General features: G+C 37.6%; 3 protein-coding genes across 7 annotated transcripts in view; 2 read left to right on the forward strand and 1 right to left on the reverse strand.

The window, feature by feature from the left end:
- LOC139467956 (heterogeneous nuclear ribonucleoprotein D-like) lies at positions 1–18,895 on the forward strand. Of its 5 annotated transcripts, none has more exons than XM_071249563.1 (10): positions 1–259; positions 3,693–3,733; positions 3,926–4,053; positions 5,226–5,378; positions 6,136–6,267; positions 7,026–7,089; positions 8,324–8,515; positions 9,224–9,262; positions 9,918–10,011; positions 17,247–18,895. In XM_071249563.1, exons 1-9 carry the CDS (start codon positions 81–83, stop codon positions 9,986–9,988), a joined length of 999 nt encoding a protein of 332 aa, XP_071105664.1. In that variant the 5' UTR covers positions 1–80; the 3' UTR covers positions 9,989–10,011; positions 17,247–18,895. The 5 variants fall into 5 exon arrangements, with proteins under 5 accessions (XP_071105664.1, XP_071105663.1, XP_071105665.1 ...); XM_071249562.1 differs by lacking the exon at positions 17,247–18,895 and adding an exon at positions 10,212–10,386; XM_071249564.1 differs by lacking the exons at positions 9,224–9,262; positions 17,247–18,895 and adding an exon at positions 10,212–10,386.
- Positions 16,635–25,297, reverse strand: LOC139467958 (E3 ubiquitin-protein ligase RNF181-like). Its single transcript, XM_071249569.1, has 6 exons — positions 25,093–25,297; positions 22,310–22,354; positions 21,090–21,178; positions 19,918–20,033; positions 17,979–18,053; positions 16,635–16,926 (listed from the first exon to the last, which is right to left on the reverse strand). The coding sequence occupies exons 1-6, from the start codon at positions 25,170–25,172 to the stop codon at positions 16,867–16,869; spliced, it is 465 nt and encodes a 154-aa protein (XP_071105670.1). The 5' UTR covers positions 25,173–25,297; the 3' UTR covers positions 16,635–16,866.
- LOC139467957 (biogenesis of lysosome-related organelles complex 1 subunit 2-like) overlaps positions 25,202–27,715 on the forward strand; it is a 12,492-nt gene continuing 9,978 nt past the window's right edge. The window contains exons 1-2 of the mRNA XM_071249568.1: positions 25,202–25,260; positions 25,491–25,576. Coding sequence (XP_071105669.1) covers positions 25,510–25,576 — 67 coding nt within the window. The 5' untranslated portion in view covers positions 25,202–25,260; positions 25,491–25,509. The remainder of the gene's footprint in view (positions 25,261–25,490; positions 25,577–27,715) is intronic.

Here is a 27,715-nt window from a genome sequence, read left to right on the forward strand (position 1 = left end):
ATGACCTTGGACAAAGCCTTGCGCGCCTGTCTGCAGCCTTTACCACACAGGATCTAGTAGTGTTAAAATCATTCGTCACAATGGCAGAAGGAGAGGCATACAGTCAGCAGGATTATTCGAATTTTGATGGTCAAAATGGGGACCAGTATGAAGAAAGTTCAGGGGCATATGTACAAGAAAAAATGGAAGGCCAGGAAACAACAGAAGATCAAGGCTCCGGCGATGATGAATCTAAAGACGATGGGAACGAAGACGCAAGGTTCGTTGTTTATTTGATTTGCCGCATTATCAAAACCCGAAATTACATTTTAACCAAGTTCGCTTTGCTTGTGGTGTTGTATTTCGTGTAAGATTGCTTGATCGCACCTCTCTGGCCGTTTTAAGAACGGAGCCGGTCCGATCTCGCTCTAGACAACTGGCGTCCAATATGGCGGCCGGCTTTGCCATGTGCTTTCATTGTCGCAAACTGCTGACCTACTTTTTGAGTTGAATTTGCTAGCAGTAAATGCTCAGTCATGTAGTGCAGGAACAACACTACTGCTTAAAATACAACTCCAGTGAAACGGATTTTTATGAAATAAGGTGATATAGATCTACATTTAACATGGCAAATGCAACCACTTCGTTATCGACAAGACTAGGCTATTGCGTTCTAGGCCACCGGGGTTGTTTTTCATTTCATGCACATTATGTAAGCGTATTGGTTGGTATGCGCTTTAACAATCGTGGTACACAGTTACCCAATTGTAATAGGTTAACCGTACTTGCGACAATGATCTGTTTTGAAACATAATTTTCGTAAAGACATTTTTGCAGCTAGCCTAGAATGTTCCAACTGATGAAGGCGTGCTATCTCTGAATGGGATAGTATGTATCTAGGCCTAATCTCTGAATGGATTAGACTAGGCTAACCTCTTATCTAAGACCTGCTAATGTTCGGTTGTAGCTGTACAGTAATGCCTCAAAATTGAAAAATTATTAGAATGTTCAGTAGTAAAATGTTTTTTTTGGTTTTTTTAAAGTTTTTTTTGCGTTTCACAGATTTGGGGGGGGGGGGGGGGGGAACAAAACCCATCAGTAACCTGGGATATCATATTGTGATCAAAAGCTATTTGTGTGCCTTTAAATGCTGTGTAAGGGGCACGGGTGGCCCAGTTGTCTAAAGGTGCTGCGATTCGCTGTGCAGAGTTGCGTCCCTTGGGCACGCTAGAAACCTTTGATTGTGGGTTTGAATCCCGGGTTGCCCTGATTATGCCCAGACATACATCCCCTCGGGCTTTTCTCCCACATTAAGCTGACACGCCATGATATAACCGCTAAAAGCGGCGTTAAACCCAACTCGCTGAGTGCTGGATAATAATTCATTGCCTGATCCCTATCTAAGCATAAGTTTCTTAAAAGATATAAGCATACTCTAAGATTGTTACTGGTTCAGGTGGAATGCGATGATTCAGTCAGTAGCTAACACTTTTGAGTCTACACTAGGTGAACATGGCACTTGTCCCCAAATAAGTTTGAATAAACACAAGCAGTCTGGAACTTAAGCCACTAGTCACAAGCCAAAGTCTGGTAAGATCAACTAACAGTCCTTACATAACACTAAAATGTACTAAAAGGTATGCTCTACTCCAAGATTGGGCTAGTTTACCCTGAGGTTTTTGGCACAAACTATACACTCGGCTAGTTTGAAATGAGCTGTGTTCAGAATGACATGATTTAACCAAAGTCTTTAGTCTGAATTTGAAATTTATCGTTCTCAAGGATGCCATCCATTCCTGTCATTTGATAGGCTGCCTTGAGCCACATGCTTGAATTTGGTCAATCCTCATATGTAGATTGCAACAAACAGCTTCATTAGATACCAATTTGTATCCAAATACCCAAAATAAATAACAATCTTTGGACATGTTACTCGACAATACTCGTACAAAGCTTCGACGAAAATGGAGATATTTCCGGGCATCTTATGCTACTGGCCGTAAAGGCACAACTATTGGGAAATGTGTAATGGTAGATTTGAATTAAATTTTAAAAAAAACCGATTTCTGATAAATGGAACAATGACAATAAAAAGGTATGTTGATATGAAATCTTTACAATTGCCGAAATTTACCAGTGTTTGCTTCCGTGGTACATAATCTGGTCATTATGATTATTTTTTTTGTTAAAAAGAAACTTATAAGATACTTATACTTTTATGTGATTGACATAACTCATATATATAAACAGTAGGGTTAGACCTTTCAAATGGTATTTGACATGTGGTTGAAAAATTATTTATAAGTTGATAATTTCCCTGATCAATGTAGGCTTCCCCTTTCACCCGAGTCTATTTGGTGACCAATTTGGTTTTCACTGTCTGAATTTTAGTTATGGCAGCCATGTAATTTGTGTATACTATGCACATCCACCATTAGACAGCCTTTCACTTTAGAGGTTATTATTCTCTCTGAAGCAGACACATGTGTATACATTTTGCTCCTGTGATAAACCTGTAAATCAGTCAAAAGGTATCCGAGCATAACTGAAATCAATTTGAATGGAATTATCGGGGGAAATTTAATCTGAAACTATGGTGCTAGGAATAAATTATTCTTAGTTGGTGTCTTCACAATAAATGTTAAAGAAAAAAATAGTTTTATTGGCAATCAACCAATTAGCAATTTCAGATTTCAAATGGGGAAAATTTGAATTCGATTGATTATCAATTGATCCGAGAGACTTGATTATCTATATTAATATGTAAAGCAATAACCAGCACCACTGATGATACCCCATATTTCTTGGAAAAATTGTGTGTTAAGTTTAGAACTTAACGTTAGCCTGGGGCTACTACCCCCTAGTGCAAATTTCTGTGGGCTAGTACAAATTACCCAATAAAGCTTTTGAGTTAAAAGTTCCAACCCTGCACATGATGAAAATTTGGTATGTGAATGCGTTTGTCGTGGGCTCCCACATGTTCTGTTTTCAGCTTTTTTTTAATACTTTGTTCATGCTCCTAAATTCTTCCAAGTGTGACTGAATTATTCAAGAGGTTCTAATCTTGATTTTTTTAGGTGTAGAATTTAGGGTTCTGAGTGATTATTAAAGTCAGGTCTAAATGGAATGGTAATTTGTATGATAGTTCTGCTTTGTGTACTTAAAGGTGTTGGCATGACAAGTTTGTAAGAGTTGGCACACACCACATTTACAGCTAGAAATAATAATTATCAGTTATTTACTGGGCAATATTGGGTTTTATGCAATATCAGTTTGTTGGGACAATAAAACATGATTGCCCAAATTGTGGTCAATAGTAGTTTTATTACATAATTAAAAGTTTTTCGAATTTCTAGAATAATTGAATCAGAAGCCACAAGAAATCTCGAGGTGATGCACAACATGTTACGCATTACGCTATGGTTGATTGAAAATATTTCTTTGTTCAGTCCATTGGCTTAATCACGCAGGGCAATATCACTTTTGATCACTGCCTGGCAGGGTGATACAGGTCAAGCATGATTACGTATGGCTGTCTCGGGTAACTGGGACCACTATTTTAGTAATATGCCAAGTTTGTACAGTCATTAGTCTGTATCATTACCCTAAATTTTAACATATCTTCTGGACATTTAAATGTCAAAGACAGACTGATCTGAGACTATTCTATTGTCAGTTTGTAATATTCACTATTTCTTCTTCTTTTTTTTCAGAAAAATATTTGTGGGCGGATTGAGTTGGGAAACCACATCAAGTAAGTTACCAGTGGATGTTTGAAGGCATTAAGTCAATTTTTCATATGTTATAAGCAAGTTGCAAGAAGATTCCTGTACCACATTAACATTAATAGTATTTATTTAATATCATAACATCCAATGTTATTTTGTAAAGTGTTATTAACTGTATTCATTAGCATGGACTATATCTTTAAATTTTTCTTTTGCAGAGGATTTAAAAGATTATTTTACAAAGTTCGGGGAAGTCGTCAGTTGCACATTGAAGACAGATCTAGAGACAAAACGATCCAGAGGTTTTGGATTTGTTGTGTTCAAGGATATAGATTGTTTAGAAAAGGTAAGTGTCAGCAATTTTGAAAACACATTTTTGGCCACTGTTCAGTAGACAATATAGACTCTTTTGCGATGGTAACCCACACTAGTGTGATAGTATTAAACCAACTTTAAGGTTTGATAACTAGATTTTACCAATGTTATGGAAATGAATAAAGTATTGACGTTGTCAAAGTCAGTCATTTTCCTCCCTGTCGTCACTCCAACCAAAGAGAGGTAACTCTAATCTGAAATTTGGCTTTAAAACTGACTTTTCTGACACAATTGTTATTTTAAGCTATTTGCGACTTTTGAAACTCAATTCTGAATACCATCGACAATAAGACATTTTTACATTCTTATCAAGTACACTTGTAATGCAAACAATTGCAACACATCAGTAGTTCCATATATATCATATCACTCCAACTGTTTTGTCATTTCTGCTCAATTTACTTGTCACCTGAAATTGTCACTGAGGGTGAGCACTGGCATGTAATTTTCTCCTTATACATAGTTTTTTCAAGTCTTTAGGATTTTAGTGGGTATTTTAAAAAAAAAGCTTAGTCTGGCGTTAGAACATTATGGCTCAGACATGAAACTTTGAAGTAAATTTCAATGTACTCTTGCGACAATGTTCTAAAATTGTACTGTAATTCAGATTTAGAAACATTGTGGAAATTTAGTTATTTGTGCAGAGAAAAATTCAGAGCATTGTTGACGGCAACTAGAAATTTTGGATTTGACTACACATGCAGGTGTTGAGCTAATATGCTTAGGCACTTCTTGAATGAATTCAATCCTGATTGCAAGTGTATCGCCAAGTTGTGGTGTTCTGATTAACATCAAAGATTGATAAATCCTGGTCCAAACAATCAATAGAACATGATATTCCATAATCCAACAAGCAATTTTTACCCCTCTCAACCCTGAGATAGTTTTGTATCTTACTTCAATAACATAGAAAAAAAGTGAATTAAGTGAGGTCAGGCTAGAGTTTTGAAATTGCAGAAGTATATGTGTGTTTGGTGTGATAAAAATAACAAAATTATACTCACAAACGAATTACATTCACTATTTTACAAACCAATTCACAACTGATGTCATACTGATGTGCACAAGTATATTCTGCTTTGCTCCAAGGAGCAGCATGAAGCAGTGTGGATATTTTATTCTTATTTACTTCTTTTTTTACAGGCACTTATGGAGTCAGAACACAAACTTCATGGGAGAAATATTGACCCAAAGAAAGCAAATCCAAGGGCAAAGGCAAATAAAATATTTGTGGGAAGATTAGATCCAGCAGTTAAAGAGGATGACATCAAAGCATACTTTTCAAAGTTTGGAGAAGTAAGTTCATAATTTGTCTTCGAAAATATTTTTGACCCACTGAATCTGCTTTGTGGATGAAGTATCCACCAGGTGGGTAGAAACTTTCAATCTTAGTCACAGGGATGCAACTCTTGCCTGAATTTGACAGACAAGACACCCTGCAGTTGAAGATATGCAGGAGATAATATCCCATCATAACCCTTGAATTTCTTTGTCATGTCAAAATCCTCAAGGCCCATTCCCTGATAAAGATTGTTTATGTTCTAACTGAAGAGGATAATGATTACTTTTGGATTGGTCTTAGTCATATGCATTAAGGGTGAATGCATTCTTTCTTATTGATGTATCTATTGCTATGGGCATTTCTTAAAGGTAGCTGGATGCATAGGTCTTGCGGTTTTAAGTTGATGTGCATTTTCCCAAACAGAAGGGAAAGATCTGTGAGGTCAGCTGTTTCGAGACATGGTTCCTGACACATATTTCTGGTGGGAAGGTATAGGACATTCCAGCGTTAGAAATTTGCACTAGACCTATAGTCCTTACCAAAATCGCCAATGGTAAAGGTATATCCTAAGGACTAGTAGAAATTTGCCCATTTTCAGGGTTTTGCTATATATTATCATTAAAAGGACCAGTGGACAAAAACTGTTTCTAACCCTGCATTCAGGAAAAGGTTTGGATGGACCTGGTTTTGATTTTACCTGAAGTGCAAACGCTTTTCTAGTGTTTATTAAAGATGTACGGCTAAGAAATCAGTCTCTTTTTTTTTACATAGGTTGCAAAATTGGATCTGCCATACGACAAGATCAAAGAACAGAGGAGAGCCTTCTGCTTTGTTGAGTTTGATACAGAAGAGGCCCTTAAGCATTGCTTAGAAACAAATAAACACAAGATCGGAGATCAAGAGGTAAGGGTTCAGAAGAATTACATTCTTATGTCTTAAGTACTTTTTTTTAATAAACAGTCTATTTTCTATTACAGGTAAATGGCAAATTCATCTTAGATCTTCATTTCATCTTTCCTCCCATTGTTCATTAGAATTTAAAAAAAAGGGAAGACAATGGTATCGAGTTCCGGTTGGATGAAAAAGATCAAGTAACAGATTTGCCTTGCCTTCAGTTTTATGTGTAAAGGGTAAGACTGCTGCTTGGCAGTGTGTGTAATAGTAAGTGGTAAAGGCTCAAATAGTGATAGAGGTACCCAAATCTGACGATACCACTAAATGATCCTCGTTTTGTTCCGCTTTCCTGCAGGCGATGGAATTGGTGGGACAAAGGAGCCGAAATATTGCCAGTTGAGGTCTGATTCAGAGAGGTACCTCCGCATGTAACTCTCGCGGCAATGATAAATGTAAACTTGTTAAGCTGATTTTAGTTTACATTTATCGCCAGTTAAATATAGTTTAACCGCCCATCATTTGTGTTAAATTAATTATTTAATTGCATATTTTCCTTAATTTTTCAACAGGCTTCTTGACAGGGAAGTAATCTACAGTTTCATTTGCAGTATATTTGCTGGTTTTCAGGTTTGATAATTCAGTTTAATTTCATCTTTAATGATGGGCTTTTTCATTCCCCATCCCCTTTTGTCTTTAATCCTAACTGGTTAGCTGTGTTGGGGACTTTGGTGAATGTATTTCTTGTAAGCTGTGAGATTCTTTTTCAGGTGGATATCAAGCGTGCAACACCGACTGCTGGCAGGGGCAGAGGAGGCAGAGGCGGCTACGGAGGTGGGTGGGGATTTGGAGGCCGTGGAGGTGGCAGAGGTAGGGGACGATGTGAGCTGCATGGCCTGATGAAATAGTGGCTCCAGTAAAGGCACTACACTTTATCCAGTCATTGTACTCCTTTTCAAACGAAACACTCTAGAAGTCACAAATTTTGTAATCATCCATTTTTCTTGTTTCAGTAGACTTTTATTCTTAAATACATTGTGTATATGCTATTTAAAAAAAAAATAATCCCCCCTTATAATTAGCAAACTGCTTCCAAATTGTACTTGTCGAGTCTGACAATTGTTTGTTGAAAAACACATTACAAACATTGAACATATGCCTGCAAACATACATATATATTTTTTAAAGTTGGATAATGTTCCTTATTAAAGTTACATTCTACCTCATACACATAAGAGTACAAAAATGGCATGGGTAAGTGTTGGTACCTGTTTATTTGATGGGCAATTTTGGACCAAATGCATGTTAAATTGAAAAGTAAAGCCAGATCTTTATAAAAAATTGAGGAAATTTTGCATGTGCTGTTTGTGCAAAAAACATTGAAACAAACTGGTTTCTGTTGTGAAATTGTTTGCCATGTCAGGCCATTGTCTGCTCTGTGTCGTGTCTTGCCTTGTCATTGAGTGTCTGAATGTTCCCAATATTTACTTATGCATGGTGCACAATAGGTAAATGTGCTGCCATACAAACAGCTCAGACGAGCCAAACCTGTGGAATGTTTGCAGCATCACTGAATTGAGGCTGAGTATGGTACATTGTATTTTATGTATTTTTGCCTTTGTGATTTTACACCCATTATTGTAATCTAGTTCATTAGCAAATACAATCAAAGTAAATGATAGTTGCTGTCCTTGCAGTCTGCTTTATTTCAGGCATGTGAATAGCATTCAGAGGGCCAGCTGGTCCTGACACAAGGACCATCGGAATTCACATTTGTCGTGATGTCCTTGAGCAATTTTTGTTTAACAATATATTGTAGTATTATGAAAAAAATGTTATGTATCTTCTTGTAAATAACCTGATAATCTTGTAGGGGCTCGTATGGTGTTAATTGAAAATTCCTTGTTACTTACTTAAACAAAGTTGGGATTTTCTGTGGTCGAAAATGTGAAAAACTTCAACGTGAAAGCAATAATTTTTAAAGTAAAGCTGCTCAGACAGTTAACATGGTGCCAACTACGAGTCCTGTCAGTTGATTCCTACCTTCATGATTGCATTGAATCTTCAGGTGGCTGGGGACAAGGCTGGCATCAGGCCTACAATCAGAACTACAACAACTACAATAACTACTACGGTAGTGGCTATGGTAGTGGCTATGGAGGATACGGTGGCTATGGTGGCTACCAGGGATATGATTACAACCAGGGATATGGCCCATGGGGAGGATATGATCAATATGGTGGATATGGAGGATACGGTGGTAAGTCTAATCTCGGCTTTATTTGAAGCAACATGTCCAATGATCTGACGGAATCCATGCCATCAATCTGGTAGCCCTGTTTTTGCAACTTCGATTTTGATTTGAGAAACGTTTCCTAGAGAAATTTTAACTTTACACAAGATTAATCATGAAATAATGTTAAAGTTCAATTATTTAATTAGAGAATTTGTTTGGTTTGCAGCTTAACATTAAGTGCCACTTCGAATTGTTGAATCTACAGAATTCTGGATTATTTTTTGTGTGTGGAAAGTTCAATGCCCATCTGAATTTTGTCTGGCTACATGGTGGAGGTCATGAGTGAAATTATAAGGAATAGGCATGGTATCATGGCATGTTAGTGTGCTTTTAGACAATGGCAATATCTACCTCTCAGGATACAACTAATACCGCTTAGTGGAGTTGGGGAAATATTGAACTTAATGGATTATCTTTCCTGTGAAATCTACAGTCATGACTAATACATGCAAAACAAATATTAACCCCTGTTTATGACACACCTTCATTACAGACATGTTACATCCTCACATACACCAATTGTTCATGTGGATTATATGAATTTTGGTTGAATGTGAATTATTTGCATCCATATGCACTACAATTTTGAATGTATTCTGCCACACTGAGGAATTAGTGTTGTTAAGGTTATCTGCACCTTGGTAGTAATGCTAGTTTTCTGTAATTTTGAAGGTTATGATTACGGAGGCTGGGGCTATAACCAGGACCAAGGTGAGTTGACTGCTGACTGGTTGTAGGTTAGGAGGAGACATGCTCGATTGTTTGACTGCTGTGTTGATAGCCAGCCAGGCACGTGCACTGTCTCAATCCTCAGTTCCATGATGGATCCCGGGGATGCTTCTCTAAAACCCCTTGCTTGTTTGTAGAAACATCTAACACATCTAGGAGCCAGGTTGTGTTATGTATTCATTTTTTTGTTATTTTTCCCCTCGACAGGTTGTGTACAGTGTAGACATTGAATGATCAACTGTAGTTGTCATGTGGTGTTTTGTCACTTTTGTGTTGGTGGATCGGTGTACGAGGAACACTCACCTCTCTCTACATCTATACTACACAGGGTTTACATCTTGTAGTGTCTTTTGCATGGTAGTGAATGGGACAGTAGATGTGCACTTGATGTATACACAAGGTCCAGTGAAAACTCTGATGGGCATTGACACGTCAGTTTGAATCTTTTTGGAACTTCAAAATGCCCAGTCTGGAAAGGTGTTTTGGTTGTTTGACAGTTTATGCACTTTTTGTTGCTTTTGTTCTGTGGCACATTTTTTCAGTTTCTATGTCATAGAGTGCATGCTCCTCTGGTTTTCAACTCCCAAGTTGGTAACACTTCTTGTAAGCAACTCAATACCCTCTGTTTCTTTATCAGGCCAGCAGAGTAACTATGGAAAGGCACCAAAGAGAGGGGGTGGGGGCTACCACCCATACAACCGATCATAAGCCGCATCAAAGTAAAATTCATGGTAGGTCTCTAGAGAAGTCCTAGTTGTTGACATTTGGCTCTAACTTCATTTGACAATGTACATGATGTCTTCAAAAATGATCAAAATTTTAGAGAATGCACCTAGATTTAGCAGCTCACGACGTTCAAAATCCATTTTGAAAATTGACCGTTTGACCAATATGAAGTAAAAGTAAAAGCAGTCTTTTATCTCTTTCACAGGGTCTCTTCAGTCTGCAAAGATGTCATCGTGCTCGTGTGTATCATAAGACAGTCATTCAAGCTTTTTATTTCATTATCACCAATTGTCATGGCCTTGATTATTTTTTTTCTCATTCCATGTATGTGAATAGATTTTACATGTCATCACAAATAAACAAAAACTCAATTTTAAAAAGTAGTTTTGTGATATGTTAATTGACAAAGACTGCTCCCTGTCTGGTAAAACTAACGTGGTTTCTCATCTGAGCTGCTTTCTCTAAGTTATCCAAGCTACGTAAGACCTCAGCTATGTATGGGTGGTATTCTGACTCCCTCTTGTGTCTAGGGTCAGAGTAGTTAATCTTTTTTTCTTGTATATGGGATTCTACAGGCTCTTGATGAGTATCCACATCTTTTCCAATCGACGACTGGGAAATGTTTTACAACAGGAGAGCAGTTTGCAAACTTGGTCTACTGCAGTAAACTTGAGAAGAAAAAGCATGTGGATTTATAGATGCTGTAAAATTAAAGATCCAGTAGTTACTGCAGTTTTCTTCCATAGACTTGCTTCGTGTCGAAATGGACTTGGGACAGGTGCAGATGACTTCATTCATGGACATTTGGCCTCTGCGCTTTTCAGACGGACTTTCACACAATGTTTATGAGCAGATGTGATCTATTGGACTTAATCCTGCATGTGTAATGGTTTATGGGGTTTCCACTAGTTAATTTAAATAAACGAAACAATTTCTGATAAAGTATAAAATGCTGAAGTTGGATCACCATGATCTTTGTAAAATTGATAAATTAACTTTTGGAAACCCTGACGCAAGGAACAAAGCAACAATACCAACATATTGAACTTGGGAGTTTTCACGTACCTTTTGCATGCATCATGTGCACAAGCAACATAAAGCAAAACCTTAGCTGAAATAAAAACACAACTTATGGCTCATTCAGATTTTCAAGCATTACCAAACAATGAAGCTCGATGAGTTCATGCTTGAAATTAGTGTTAAGATACCAGAATTTCTTTTTTAGCTTGCTATGACCAAAGGTTCAAGTAAGCGAAACTAAAGGTGAATCTGTTGTCACAGAAAGGGAAGTTTTTCTCTGGATTACCGTATTCGTCGTAATAAGCACCCAGGGCTCTTATTAGAATATTATTTTGGTGTGAAAAAACAGTTGAAAGATAGTTAATTTCATGGTTTATGCTGACAGCCTGAAATGTTTATGTACATGTATCACATGTATTTTTCCAGAATTTAATTCCCCAAAATAAAGGGTGCATATAACACATGAGTGTGTGTTATACGCGAATAGGGTAAGGAAGGGGTGCTAATCGAGATTGTTCACTAGCCAATATATTGGCAAATCTCAACGTGGGCGCTTGTTACGTCGAATACGGTACATGTTCTACGAATACGGTACATGTTCTACTAACTGGTTGTTCGTACACTTTAAAATGTCATCTGACATATGTTGGAAAGATATAATCCATTTTCTATAGCCAGATTGCATCTCTAATGCTACAGTTTGCTGGCTTTGTAGAAGCAGTTCATTGTCATTATTTTACAGTCTACAACTGGTTTAGTGTAGACTATGCATATAACCTTGCACAATCATTTCATCATACACATTTCATTTAACATTCCTTTTTGTCATTTGGAATAACAAACAGTAAAACTTTGCTGCACATGTTCTAGAATTATTTCTGCAAACAAGACAATCTGGATTACTTTACATGAACTGAGTGCTTCTAAGACTGGTTTTGTGTTATTGTGGCTTCTTAAAAAGTGCAAGATGCTTACTTAACCGCGCACATTTGATGTATATTGGAGACTTTATACATGATAACACTGAAGAGCCGAGACTAGGGCTTCAGCAAGCCATGCTTGTAAGAGGCTACCAATAGGATCTGGTGGTAAGGCTTACTTGGTCGATGCATGTCATGTCACAATGGCGTGGATCAATGCTCATTATATCAATCACTGGATTGTCTGTTCCAGACTTAATTATTTACAGACTGCCGTCGTATAGCTGGACTATTGCTGAGTGCAGTATTTAGCAAAAATCATACCTGATATACCTACCTTTGCCATTTAAGGTCAAGGACACTTGGTTTGAGACATAAAAAGGTACACAATAGACATTTATGGTGGGAATTTGAAACTTAATCAAAGGATGGTCAATGTTAATTAGGTGTTGAAAGCCTGCACATACAACTTTATTTATGATGCGATGAAAAATGACACATGTGAGCTCTTTGGTATCTCAACCAGATGACATTCGTACAAGGTCATGGTCCCTTGTGGTCAGATAAAAAAATAATTTGTAACTCAAAATACAGAAAATGTCTAATTCAAATCTGAACAATTTCTAAGGTCAAGGTCAGGAAGTGTGAAGTTGAGGTACACAATCTTGAACATATATTGGAATTTGAGCACTATATATACACACATCTTGGGTTGGGTCTTTTTGAGAAGATTCTTGATTGCCCTAAACATTAAGGTTACCAGAAACATTGCCAAAACATGAAATTCAAGGTTATACAAAGCAATTTTCAGTGATTAATAGGTATTATGGCCTTGACAGTTGACATGGCTTTCACATTGTAAGAACAATACAGACTGTTTTCTATATGCTAGAGTAACATTTAATATGATATTTATATCACCACGTGCTTTAGGTTTTATAATTTTCTGGAAGCTCATGTTTCCAAACTGGATGCGATGCCAATTTACCAGATACTTAGGGCAGCTTGAGGAAGAGAACTGCATCAGACAACATTATGTATCACAGATGAATGTAGAGAGATGCTCAATTTCCATGTTACTACCAGGGGATGTTAAGTTTTCTACCTGATATTAATGAGTTTTATTCTCCAAACATAACTAAGATACACTGAAAGTATATTGAACTTTTGAAAACCTAGCAATTTAAGAAAGTTTGCCAAAAACACTTTAATTTTGTTTGTATGATTTAAAGACTGTTTTCTCCTAATGACATAATCCCAGTTACCATATTTGCCGTATTTAGCACCCTAATAAGCTTCATTCTGACCAACAATGAGACTGATGTCAATTAAGCTTTGTAAGCACCTGTTACTTGGACCTGTTTACATGACTGTAATTGTCTTGTGCATAATACAATAGAATGGGATGGGTATTATAAATGCAAATGTTGATTTTAAAAAATTCCCTAAAGCAGACAGTTTTATTTGACCATGGACCATGAGACAAATTCATTAACAAAAAATATATTCATATTCTAAAAGCAAACCCTTCATCTTTCTGCAATATTTAATGATTTTTCCACTACAAGGCAAGAACAAGAGAATCTCTGAATACAGTAACCCATGTTTCTACACTCGATCTATCAGTCCAGAACAACTACAACCGATTTATTAACCAAGACAGTGTCTTTTCACTACAGGAGTTAGGGAATTTTTTTTTAACTTTGTTGTTTATTAGTTTAATAAGAGAATATAAGTACAAATGAACTGGTCTGGCGTTTCTGAGAAGCCAGGCTATTAAAGTACAAATGAACTCTTAATAGCCTGGCTTCTTAGATGCCCCAGACCAAACTAGAACTGAAACTTAGGAAACATAAGATTTGATTATTATATACCATATATGAATACATGAATCAGAATTACTTTGTGAAATGTGAAGTTTGAAATTGATAATCCGTACCATACTTAACAGCAACACACATTGCCTGGTAAATTCAGTACATTTGAGCCTTACAGCCTTGTATAAGGCTATAACCATGTCTCACCTCACTCATGCTCAAACACCTTGCATAGATAAATAAGAGCTGCATATGATATATGTCCTCGGTCAATTGAACCAGATAATGCAAAATGAAAATAGTCTCATACTATGCCCCTCACAAAAACCTGCTTGCTCTTCTATAAATCAACTGTTTTCAGCCCACCCTGGAACTCTCATGTTTAGTACACTGGTAAATGATTAGCCATGTACTGACAAGTACATGCCCAATTATCCGTAGCAATTTTTTAAACGATTTTTAGTGCACCTGACTGAAGGCAAGTGTTCCATACATTAAAAAAATAAAATAAATAAATCCCTGTCCGGTTACGATGCAAATGCTACTATAATGATAAAACTCTAGTATATCAACAGCCATTTTTTCTCTTTACCCATTATCGCTCAAGTTTGTTCTCTTCCACCTGATCTGATATTTAATTCATGTATGGTTTAAAATATGTACCCATCCACATCCGTTTGTCAAATGCCTGACTGCCCCAAGTGCTTTTTACAGTAAAAATGGTATGTTAGGCTGCTATTTAGTCAAAATTTGTAATTCTTTGAAGAAAAAAGGGGCTGTCGGGTAACCTAGTGGTTAAAGCCTTTGCTCGTCACGCCGAAGACCTGGGTACAATGTGTGAAGCCCATTTGTGGTGTCTCCGCCGTGATATTACTGGAATATTGCTGAAAGTGGCGTAAAACCTCATTCACTTAAAGAAAATTGAATTGCATTCTTCATAATCCATTTTGTTGTGCTTATCCTAGATCATTTGGCCATCATAGCTTTGTTATCCCCCCGGCATATAATGTGGGGGGGGATACAGCGATCAGCCATGTCTCTCCGTCGGTGATCATTTCCTTTTCCAGGGCAGAACTTCGAAAACCATTCAGTGTATTTGATCGAAATCTATCGGTCACATACTAAAGTGGTGCCTTTTGATAATTTGGGATTTTTCGAAATTGTTTTTTAGAAATTTTATGGAAAGAAGATGGACATGACTCCATTGGGGATTGGAATAGTTTGCGGGGCAGAATTCGAAAACCATTCAGTATATTTGATCCGAACTTTAAAGATGTATCAGTCACATGCTGAAGTGGTGCCTTTTGCTATTTTTTATTTTGCATGGCAACAAGTTTGACTTTGACTCTGTTCATAGTGGTGTGTTTGTCTGGACCATATATCTAAAACTAAAAGGTATTCTTTCTTGAAACTGCACAAACAAAGACCAGGTAATCAACTGGTGCCTTTTGCTATTTAGGGATTTTTAGAATTTACGATATGTCTGTTTCCATGGCAACAAGTTTGATTTTGACTGACATAGAAATACAAAGTTTTGAATCCCAATTCCATAGTAATGTCTTTATAGCCCCTAAACTACTCTTGTATGTGGACAGACAGATTAGAAATTCTCTCATCAACTTGGACTTCAGGTGATTTGTTCTTTCGAGCTTGTTGGGGCCGGGGGGATTTGTCATCCTCTGATGACTCTTGTTTTATTATCCCCCGCCAAACGAAGTTGGCGGGGGATATAGAAACAGGCTCCGTCCGTCCGTCACGTTTCGTTTCCGGAGCATAACTCGTAAACCGTTCTATACTTTTTCATCAAACTTTGCAGGTCTGTCAGGTACATGTTGAACTGGTGCCTTTTGCTATTGAGAAATTTTAGAAATATTTATTTTTTATGTTTCCATGGCAACAAGATGGACTTAGGTTCTGTGAGGGTAGGGTAGGGTAGGGTAGGGTAGGGTTCGTTTCTGGAGCATAACTCATAAACCGTTCAATATTTTTTCATGAAACTTTGCAGGTCTGTCAGGTACATGCTGAACTGGTGCCTTTTGCTATTTCGAAATTTTAGAAATATTTATTTTTTACATTTCCATGGCAACAAGATGGACATGGTTTCAAACTCATCTTTTTTTTTTACAATTTCCATGACAAGTTCCACCTCGTTTAAAAAAGGTAAGGGTTTGTTTAGATTCCATTATTTCATAAATTCTGCAACAGGGGTGGGGGATATAGCTACGTTAGTGGCAAACTCCTGTTCAGTTTGGAATGTTACAACCGAAAAGAGCGGTCCAGTGACATGACACTTTGGTTCATTTTGTAAAACAGTGGTGATATGACCTGTCTTTTTGCATACTGTCTCAGACATAAAATTCACCCAGGAGTATTCCAATTCATTATTAATAGTGCCGTCACTCAAAAAATATCAAGAGAAGATCCATGTGTAACCCAGGAGCGTCATTTTGATAAGTTGTTTTTTGTTTTTTTTGCAAATGAGCTTGAAAAATCTGCGTGCTACCAGGTAATTTAGATGGAGATTATATCACTTATTAATCTGAAGTGGCTCATGGGTACTTGTCATAATAGAATGGAGATATGATAACTGGTCAGTAGAGGAGAATATGCAGATGGCATGGTGTGATGGTGTGGAGACAAGTCATGCATATTGATGATACATGAAATGTTGATCTTTGATTGAAGTTCTATCGTAATAAATGAAATTTGACTAAAAATGGATGAAATGATGTGTAGTGAATTCATTTGCAAATTGGTGTACTAGCTTCAGTGCACTGTTAAGATCCACATGAAGTTGATGCCACTTTGCATTGGCTTGTTGATTCAGTCTTCCTGGATTATGTTTTAACAAATAAAAACAAACAAACAAACTTTTAAAGGCAAAAAGTCTTTATTACACAAAGATGGGTCTAATATGGTGAAATTGGATCATAAAGCTCTTTCGGCATGACCATGGTCGTATGATGGAATTTGGTGCAGATCCACTTCTCATTTTCAAATTGGTTCAGAGGCAGGAATATTCCAGAAATGGATTGTCTATCCCACTTTGATGTATCCACTTCATGTCACTATTCTTGATTAATCACAGTATGAACATGTTGCATCATCCAAACATGGAGTTGTGTAAAGATTCCAGCTCATATTCACGTTGCTTGGCTCGGGCCTGTAATGAAAGTGTCATGTAGCATGATTGGTGTTCACAAGAAGGGTCAAAGAGAAGCACCCCGGGAGAGACCTCAGCTGGTTTACTTTCTGTTGTTCCTAACAGTTGGCATTGACATGAATAGAATAAAGCCATTGTTCTAATATGTTGCTTGTTAATATTTCATGCTGTTGAACCATAATTTATTGTCTGGTACTGTCCAGTGTGCTAGAACTAATTGTTGTGTATGTCTATTGATGTTTGTTTCATTACTAAGTATTTTCTAGGTTACTAAGGGAAGCGTATGCATTGCATCAATATGTTTCTACTCTTGATTGTAGAGTGAGCTATTGTTCACTACAAAGCTGAAGGTTGACGAGAATGTGTCAAGTATCAACCATGAAGAGTAAGCCTGGCCTACCAGTGAGATTGTGGAAAACCAACCATGTGGACTGACTGTGTTGTCTGGCTCATAGACGTCATCATCCAGACACACCACAGACCTGCCCGTCCGCCTGCTGCAAGCTGCAGCCGACGATGACATGCTAATTCATTTTAAGGTGTTCTGCATCTCTTAACAGTAATTTGAATTCTCAGAACACTTACACATTGATGGCAAATTTAATCATTTGATGACTATGATAATAATAAGAATAATCTTGTTTGCTTTCATTAGCCACTGTATTGTAAAAATGATAACTGAATGTAATTATTGAAAAACATATTACTGTGCCAGTTGTATTATTAATGATGAGATTAAAGGTTCATTCCATATTTAATCTTAAGCAAGGTAATTGTCAGTGGCTCTAGATAGTTTCTTGAATGTCAACAGCTGACTACGCTGTGTGAAATTAACTTGTGGTATGTGGTCAAGGACATGTCTCCACAGAAGTATAGAGCCAACAAGCTACATATACATGCCAGACTCCGGGCAATCGCCTATGGAGAACAAATTGAGCAGCGCTCCTTACATCTGAATGCGCAATGTAGCAACAAGACGATCGCTTCGAGCTGGTTGATAAGCTCAAGCTCTGGAAGTTGGGAAAGTCCCACAGAACCAAACCCACTCTTACCTTGTGCTTCCTGTATTCCTCATAATCGGGGTCATCTGTCGGCAGTTCATGTCGACACACAGGGCAGGAATTAACCTGCAACACAAGGGCAGCATGTGATAATAAACACATCTGTTGAAAATAAATGATTAGAAGCTCGCTCTGTGACCCATCACTGATTGGTTTTTGATTGAAGGTCTACACAGTTTGAAAATACAAAAGAAAATCACAGAATTTTAAATTTTAAATTTAGTGCTTACTTTATTAAATTGTTCAAAATTTGAATTCAGATTTTAATGTGTAAAGCCTAGCAGTGATGGGTCACATCTAACATTGACAGACATTCTGTTCTCAAATGTTTGTACTGTGTTGTAATTTGTTAAGAGGAATGTTCCAAGGTTCATATTTAACAAACAGTGCACTTTTCAAGGAGTTCAGAAATTAAATTTCAGCTTTCTTTACAGTGAGTACTCTAGTCGGAAATATAGAAACTAAGATATACTTGATATACAGTAATGACGTTTGTGCTTCACTACTTGAAGAAAACTGCTTTTCTTCACAGGGAGTACTCTTGTCGGAAATAACAAGCACATTAACATACAGTAAGGATGCTTTACAAAGCAAAGCTGTTTTAATAATTATTTTGTAATTTGTCATTTATGTAAAAATATCATTAATTTTCTATTGTAGCATATTAGTTTGGTGAAGGTATCACATTACATAAATGCGAATTATGTTAAGTTGTCATTTTTTTGTGTATATTTGTCAGTTAATCATAAAGGGATTTTAAAACAAAGAAATGGTTTTCTACATCTCAACTAAGTAAGATTGTGTTTCCATCAGTAAAGTCAGGCTACAATTAAATCTTAACTAATGTTGGATCTTGTACACACATTCCTGTCATGATTTTGTAATAAAGAACTTGAGTATCTGCAAAATATTGTCTGTTTCATTGGTAATATTGTTTGGGGGCGGGCAGTGTTTGAGAGTGAAAATAGTTGGCTGTACCATCTTGAAGATAAGGTGCCCTGCCTCCAGGTCATGGCAGAGATTTTTGAGGCACTTAAGATTGGTTGGTTTGTTGTTTAACGCCGCACTCAGCAATATTCCAGCTATATGACGGTGGTCTGTAAATAATCAATTCTGGACCAGACAATCCAGTGATTAATATCATGAGCATCAATCCACGCAATTGGGATTGATGACATGCAACAACCAAGTCAGCGAGCCTGACTACCTGGTTCCGTTAGTCGCCTGTTACGACGAGCATTCACCTTTTATGGCAAGCATGGGTTGCTGAAGACCTATTCTACCCCGGATCTTCACGGGTCTATGGTACTTTAGAAGCCATATCCATAAATGATGTTGATTTCATAGAAACGGTAAGCTGTATTGTGTCAATTGGCATTTTAGCAGCCATACTTTATTTAGTTACCGCTGCTGACAAGGCATGGATATATTTTATGTAAAGGACAAGGCATCATGCTTAAAAAAAACTTGAGGGTATTTCACCAAAAGTCATTTCAGTTTTTTATCCTGACAGTGCAAGAGTTAATCCATGCTGCTTCACTAAACATCCCCAATGTGATGAAAGGGTTTCCGAAATTCAGATCAACAACCCCCAGATCGTAGCCTTTACGCAAAGTATGGTGCTTAATATGAACAATGTTTATTTCTATACACTGTTTGTGCATATAAATGGGCAGCACAGAAACATGATGAAAAGCAAGGTTTAGTTCGTCACTGCACATAGCTATTGTGACTCAAAGATTAGTCATTTCAAGCTCTAGTTCACGTCGTTTTTAACACAAAATGTACTGTCTCGCACACATTTAAAAGATTGTCAATTCAAAATAAAAGTAGGGTAGTTCAAAATACAATTCAAAACAAAGTTGTCTTAGAATTAAGATACAATACACTTGGTAGTTCATGAGAGCATGAAGCCCCATATTTAACTTACTCTCTGCAGCCAAGGGATGATGCATTTGGAGTGAAACTGATGTTGACATGGCAATGTCTTGGTCTCGTCCTCTTCGTCAAAGTCCGCAAGACACACAGAACACTTCATACACTGAGCTGACAGTAAAGACAAGGATGTCATTAAAGGCATATTGAACGGACATTCAGTCCAAAGAAGTTAAGGATCACATGATTCTTCATATTACAACAGTTAATCTGTCATGTCATGTCAGTAACTTCTCTTGAGTAGTATATTTTCTTGTTTTTCTTGGTTTATGGGCACCATGTTCAGTTTAGTAGTGTAAAGTGTATTTTAAAGGACAAAAATCCTCCACATTCCTAACATTCTAGTATACTGCACAGCTGAAAACAAACTGAATGGTGCTGCACCTGCAATATTCCAGCTATATGACGGCAGTCTGTAAATAATCCACTCTGAACCAGGCAATCCTGTGACTGATATGAGCAACAATTGGGATATGATGACCTGCATCAACAAATTCAGCGAGCCTGGCCAACCGATCCCATTACTTGCCTCTTTCAACAGACCTACTCACAACCTGGAAACCTGTGAAGATCCAGATAGAGCGCCACAAGATGGTCCTTCTTCAACAGTTTACACCTCACAGATATTAATCTGATATTGTATATACCAGTGAAATAATACCACCCAGCTTTTGACGGACATTTCTATATACCAAAACCAAAGGAGAATTTAGTGCTATATTTGCATCTTCTTTTGTCACACTGAATTGGGATGTTTCAAGTGTCCATGGCTGTGATACTGCCGGAAAACAATACCCCCTCACTCCTATGTTACAACATGCAAATTGGCAGTATTGCAAGAGATTCAAGAAGTTCTAATATGATTTTCTCTATATGATCCTTTTATGGTTACCAGTATTAAATAGCATTTAACCTTTGCATTTTGAAAATGTCTATTCTCTCGAAACACATTCAAGGATTTGTAAACAAAATTCACTATGATGACATTTGATATCCGAGGTCCTTGGAAAATAATGTCATGTCTAATGTAGACATCATAATTTGTTCAAATTGTGTTGATGTTATTTTTTTTATTGAAAATGGTTTTAAGCATCTTATTCTCCAACACCACAGAAACCTGAAAGTAACACAAATAACAGGACACATTAGAGCCAACAAATAATCTACCTGCTTGCGTTGGTCCTATAACTTTAGTCGGGAGGTTTTCAACCACTTTCTTAGAGGCTGGTGGAACTTTTCGCTCTCCTCCAAATATTCTTAAACAAATAAAACATGAACTAAATCAAGACAATTACTGATTGTGCCAAATATTACTATTTAGTATCACGATATCCTTGCCTTACATATTGCTACATATCATAATACTTGAGTCACGATACAATACATATACTACTCAAAAGAACGCCCAAAAGACTGTTTGATTGGTTCGATTCAGTGAGTGAGTGAGTGAGTTTGATTTTACACCGCTTTTAGCAATATTCCAGCAATATCACGGCGGGGGACACCAGAAATGGGCTTCACACATTGTACCCATGTCGGGAATCGAACCCGGGTTTTCAGCGTGAAGAGCGAATGCTTTAACCACTAGACTACCCGACCGCCCCTCGTTCGATTCAGATTGGCATCATGTCACTTGGTTTCATGACGTGCACTAAGTAAACCCAAGTAGCTAGCTATCAGGACAGCTTATTGTAAAACTTAATGATACAGAAACAAATATATTTCGACATGGGAAGTCACATCGAGTATAGTATTGTCAGCTGTGAATAGTGATGCATCTTGCATCACTGAATTCTGAAAACCCTACTATTTCCAGTTCAGGCATTTACTAAATCCCATGGAAAGAAAACGTGTTCAAAATTGGGATTGTTTTAAGTTCTTATTTTCTTTAAACATTACGTAGTCACACTATTGTTGTTGCAGTTGATTTTTATCCAGGAATTACCTGGCCATTCTAAACATAATTTAAACAAATAAAACTGACACAAACAACTACAGGTCTTTATGCAAAATTATTGAGAAGTTGGAGAAATCACTTGAGAAACTCACAAATTCAAGTAATTTCTCCATTACCAAAATTCAGATGTATGTTTATTAATAATGTAAAACTAAGCATTTATGCCTCCATCTATTTATTGATCCTGCTATCAGTGAAGCAGAAGACAACTATAAGCAGATAAATCCTAGTTTTTAATGTTGTAATAATAAGTTTGATTGTCCAATAAAGAATAAGAGGCTTTAACGCTTAATTTAACATTACTGCATGGAATGGAATGTTGATATACAATGTTAAAACACCACTGAAATTAAGCAAATGTGAACTTTAAAAACCCAATTCTGAATTCTAATTTTCCAGTTATTAGTTTGGAATTAACCATTGTATTCACCTGTTGAAGTCCTCATCGGCAGCGTAGCCAGTGTCAAGCAACAATCTGGGACAAAAGGGATGCAGCTGTTAAATGTTTTCTAACAAAGAAAACATGAAGTTTGTTGTTTAATGCCACGCTCAGCAATATTCCAGCTATATGATGGCAGTCTGTAAATTATAGACACTGGACCAAACCATTCAGTGATTGACATCATGAGCGTCCATATGTGCAGCTGTGACATGATAACATTCAACCAAGTCAGCGAGTCTGACCACCCGATCCTGTTCGTCGCCTCTTATGACAAGCATGGGTTGATTGTAGAAAAATATGCAATCTGACAGATCTGTTGACCTCTGAGGGAGTTTAAACAGGTATGCCAAACTATACACAGCCAGAATTGTAAAGATTTTTCAACAATACTTTCTGTTGAAATAAATACTGGTCTTTTAGCTTTTTCGCCTACAAAGATCTATAAATTGAAATTGGTGTGAATCTTAATCTCATTAAAATCAGATCATTTTCTCTGATACTATAAAATCTGAGGACATAGAAGGATGCGTCATGTGAACCCTAAACGAACTTTGACTGCTCAATCTAAACGAAGGATGCACAGGTTCTGGAGCCAATCAGATGTCAGCTTTCTAGAATGATTTGGCTTCCTCTTTTTATCACTTCAACTGGAAAATTTAAATTGTACAAATGAAATCCCATACAGAACACCAATTAGCAATAATAAAACAGGGGTAATAGCTAAGACTGCACCTCAGCAAGACGTCAACCAAGTGAAAATAGATCCTCACCCAAAATGAAAACGGCTACTTTTATGAGGCGAAAACGGCACCTTATTTGTTATTTTACTTTGGTTTTTAAAAATAAGCAATAAATTAATTGGTGACATTTCCCTGAGATGCCATTTTAGCCTGCATCCTATGATGGTGCTGCCTTATATTTCTACTTTGTGTTTCTTTTAGATACGGGGGCGGTCGGGTAGCCTAGTGGTTAAAGCGTTCGCTCGCCACGCCGAAGACCAAGGTTCGATTCCCGACATGGGTACAATGTGTGAAGCCCATTTCTGGTGTCCCCCGCCGTGATATTGCTGGAATATTGCTAAAAGCGGCGTAAAACCATACTCACTCACTCACTCTTTTAGATACAGAGATGAGGAGAGGTGAAATGAGTTTTGACATTGTGTTCAAGATTATTGCATTTATATAGCAACATGCATGTATGCATGTGTGTGGCTGCTTGTGCTAGTCCAGACAAATTCTAGTTTTATAGTGCAAGCTGACTGAGACACCATGCTGCAGTTTAACATGGATACCCACTCAGACACAATATACTGACTCCGAGCCGACCAGTCCTTGTTATATACCCTAAATGCCAAGCTGAAGGCAGGGTAACAATAAGTACCAAGGCAAGCTGAAGGCAGGGTAACAACAAGTACCATCATTAAGCATCTTCTGGTATGACACGGCCAGGGATCAACCCACTGACCTTCCACTCTCTGGGAAGGTGCTCTATCCACTAGACCACAGAGCCGGTCTTGAGGCATGCTGGTTTGAATACCAAGAAATTAGAAGCCTCAAAGCTGATGTGACCTCTAATGGAGGTGTCCTCAGATCGTCTTGCAGGGAGGTATCATAACGTGAGGGGAATACAAGATCTGATTTTAATGAGATTGATGGGAATCCATCAATATTATTCAGTTATTTGCTTTTAGACACAAGTCCAAAGCCTAATTCTAATTCTAATTCTCACAATATTATACACATATCAGGATATCTACAACACAACGTTTTGCTTATTACATTTTCAATGACCGATCTGTGGTTATCCCCTACCTGACATTATATAAATCTCATTTCCTACAATTGTTCAGCTCTTAGTCTTCAACACTCAGTCTGATGGGAGTATGGGGTGGCCCAGTGGCTAGAGTCACTTGTCACTCACAGGACCACGGTTAGATTCCCAATAGGGAGAAACCTAGTCTGTCATACAGACCCGACAACAAATATATCAAATACAGCCCTTATAAGTCTATAATATTTGGCAAGTCTAGATTACTGCAATATCAGATTTGTTTAGTCTCTGAAAATGAGGAGAGTATCCAAGTTCCTTCTTATTATATTTCTTAACTATAATTTAACAACTGTTTTTATCTGTAAAATATGTTCATTTCAGAGACTATAGATGTTAGTATCCGGTTCTGATCATCATATTCATAAGCTGGGGTCCTTGAAAAGGGGTGCAGGCTAAAACGGCACCTCAGCAAAACGTCACCGATTTCTCTGGCGAAAACGGCACCGCATTTGGCGAAAACGGCTACTATGTGTCGGGCGAAAACGGCACAATTTCACAATTATGTGTGTTTGTAAGAGACCATGTGAGTTTAATTTATATTATTTTTCTTCAAAGCATGTTATGTTTTCACAATAAGTTGAGATGAGTATAAGCTAGGTTGGATTATAGTCGGAGTAGAGGCTAATTTCTAATGTAATCTTGTTTTAACATCTCACAATTATTGGTGTTTGCAAGTTACCATGTAAGTTTAATATCACTTATTTGACCAAGGTAAAAAGAAATAAGGTGCCGTTTTCGCTTGAGTCGAGGTGCCGTTTTCGCCCGGTGACGTTTTGCTGAGGTGTCGTTTTAGCTATAACCCCCTTGAATAGTAGTTAACATTATTTTTTCTTGTTAATTATATGTGTGGTGTCTTAGATGACTTAGAAACCTAACCGCGAGCCGCAACCTGCTCTGAAACACTGTTCGAACGTTTGTTGTGCACAACATTAGAAAGATACCTTGCTAAATGAAGAAGATGGTTTGGACGCTCTCCGTCTCTTAGAGGTTCACAGTCGTGTTCGTCGTAATATGATGCCATTACTTTTGTTTCAGTCACATATACAACTAACGACGTCTATCTTGTAACGGGACGTAGGTGGTCGGTCTCGCCTAACAGTAACCAGCAGGTGCGTGGATCAGTGATCGTGCAGTTTTAACGGCTGTTGTTTACTTCCGCTAATGTCGCTTAAATCATAAAGAAAAACGAAATGGGATAAACAATTAACATCACATCATTATACACTGTAACGTTGGTAGCAAATTTTCCTAGCAACCCTAGCTGTATTTTGACGAAAGAAAGATTTTTAAGTATCCACAAAATGCCAAAGTGTACACTAATGATTCGCGTATGATGTAGGGTGGTCAAATGATCCAAGATGGCGGAAAAGCAGGAACCACGGGAAACGTCAAATGTTAAAACGCCTAGGTCTTCCCAGAGGAAAGGTAAAACTGATCAGTTTCCATCTTTATTGATTGGTTATTTTCTTCTCCTTTTGAATGATTATTCAAAATGAATGATATTGCTGACTTAAACAGTCCAAATACATTTTCAGACCAGTGCCCTAAATTAACCCCTCCCCTCCCAAAAACAAGTTTTTGTTGGGGAACGTAAAGGGGATATTTAGGGTTGATTTATGACCAGAAAGATGATTAGATCGATTTGTTCATATAAACAGACATATGTCCCCACGTTGCAATGACAACAACAGTGTTTTGATCCTTGGGAGTTCCCGAAAACAAGTAGGCGAAGACTAGTTTTGTTTGGTTGACGCTGATAAAGTAGAAACTGAGTTTTTTAGAAATAGGAATAGAATATAACACACAAGTGACAATTATCGGGATTAACAATCCCCATCGGCAACTGCACACTGTTTTGTTTTTTCCCCGGGTGCAGGCTAAAACAGCACCTCAGCATAACGTCACTGATTTTGTCCGCAAATATCAGTGTCATCTTCAATGTCTCCTAGCATTTCACAACACTGGGGAGTAGTGCACTTTACCGGGCGCACTTTTCCAGATCCAATTAGCACTGTGGGGGATCTCGAACTCGCTTCGCCGGCTCACAGGCTCTGCTAATTAATGCGTTAATCAGCTGACGCTCTACCACTGGACCACATGCGCTTTCACATGTATACTCGGACCCCATGGTACCGCGGCATTCATCGTATCGCGGCATTTGTGATTTCCGATAGTTCACGCGGGACACGCCTCTTAGCGTCTGTCTTTTAATGCAAATCAGTTACCACGAAGTGCTCACTTCGTAAACAATTTCAATTTCCTCGGAATGTTCCGTCTGCTGTAAGTAAGGAGTTATTAATCAGTTGATACATATTTCTGGCATCTGTTGTAATATTGCCTTACCCCTATCTATCAATGGCCAACGATATAACCCGCAGTTCCCCAAGTAAACTTTCTCTATCGACCTGAACTAGACCATCTGTATATTCATGGCGACTATTGAGGTAACAGAAGTTACGTAGTCCGCACATTTTTTCCCGCTCTGTGCCCAGAATCTATTGGGAGATCATAAGGGCCATAATGCCAAACTTAGAAATACGTTCTTCACTATTAACCAAAAGATAAATACATACTTTGGGCATACTAGGAGTGCTTTTTATATATTTATTGTTGACTTTTAACATATTTTTCATTTTGTGACAAATTATTGTCATCCAATTTTTTTTAAACAATCTTAGAATATCATTTCTGATATTTTGATGTTGACTTATAAAAATAGTTTTCTCTTACTTTTCGGTAAATATGCATTGAATACCTATTGCTGATAACACATTTAGAATTTTACTTGTGCTGTCTTTGCACTTGTCTGGACAAATCACTGATGTCTGGCATGATCATATCAAGTGGTTGGTAGAATTACGTCCTCTTTTGTCCAATTCGGACCTCCATACACAACTTTTCTCTGTACCGCGATACGATGGAGTTCTCTCCCTTGTCAAACAGAGCGCGAGGCCCGGCTTTTACTCGGAGCTACTGATGTAAATAATGAACTTTTATCAGTAAAATATGCATTGTTTGATAACATGAATGAAATCTGATACAGAGAACACGAATAAACATAAAGGTTAGTGGGTGCATTTTGTTCCGTTTAGCGTACATGACAAGTACCGCGATACCCCGAGGTTGCAGGCTAATTAGTGCTTGGTTAACGGGTCATTAGAATCCCCATTAACACGCATGTGTAATTCAGTAAACAATGAATTGCACATGCGTGTGACGTCACGGTCCGCTCTCCCACTGATCTTTTCTTGAAACCACACCCGCCATTGTTTATGTCAACATGACCAGAGAGAGGTAACCATCTTTTATTCATGTCAAATATCTTATCCTTCCGTGATGTGAATGACTTCTTCACATAAACATTATATGACAGTTTAATAGGACAGTGTGTTGGTATTTGTTCTATTTGTATTTATATCACTTTCAACAAAGTTGTTGGTCTTGACAGCAACATTGAACACAGACCAGGATCAGGGAAAGAATGTTTTGTGTGCGATCCATTGGGTTTGGAAGTAGTCAGTTATAACTGTATCACCCATGCCGGACAGGTTGTTGTCTTGTTCC

Source organism: Haliotis cracherodii, unplaced genomic scaffold, assembly GCF_022045235.1.
Source record: "Haliotis cracherodii isolate W230 unplaced genomic scaffold, xgHalCrac1.p SCAF_2, whole genome shotgun sequence".
NCBI lineage: Eukaryota > Metazoa > Mollusca > Gastropoda > Lepetellida > Haliotidae > Haliotis > Haliotis cracherodii.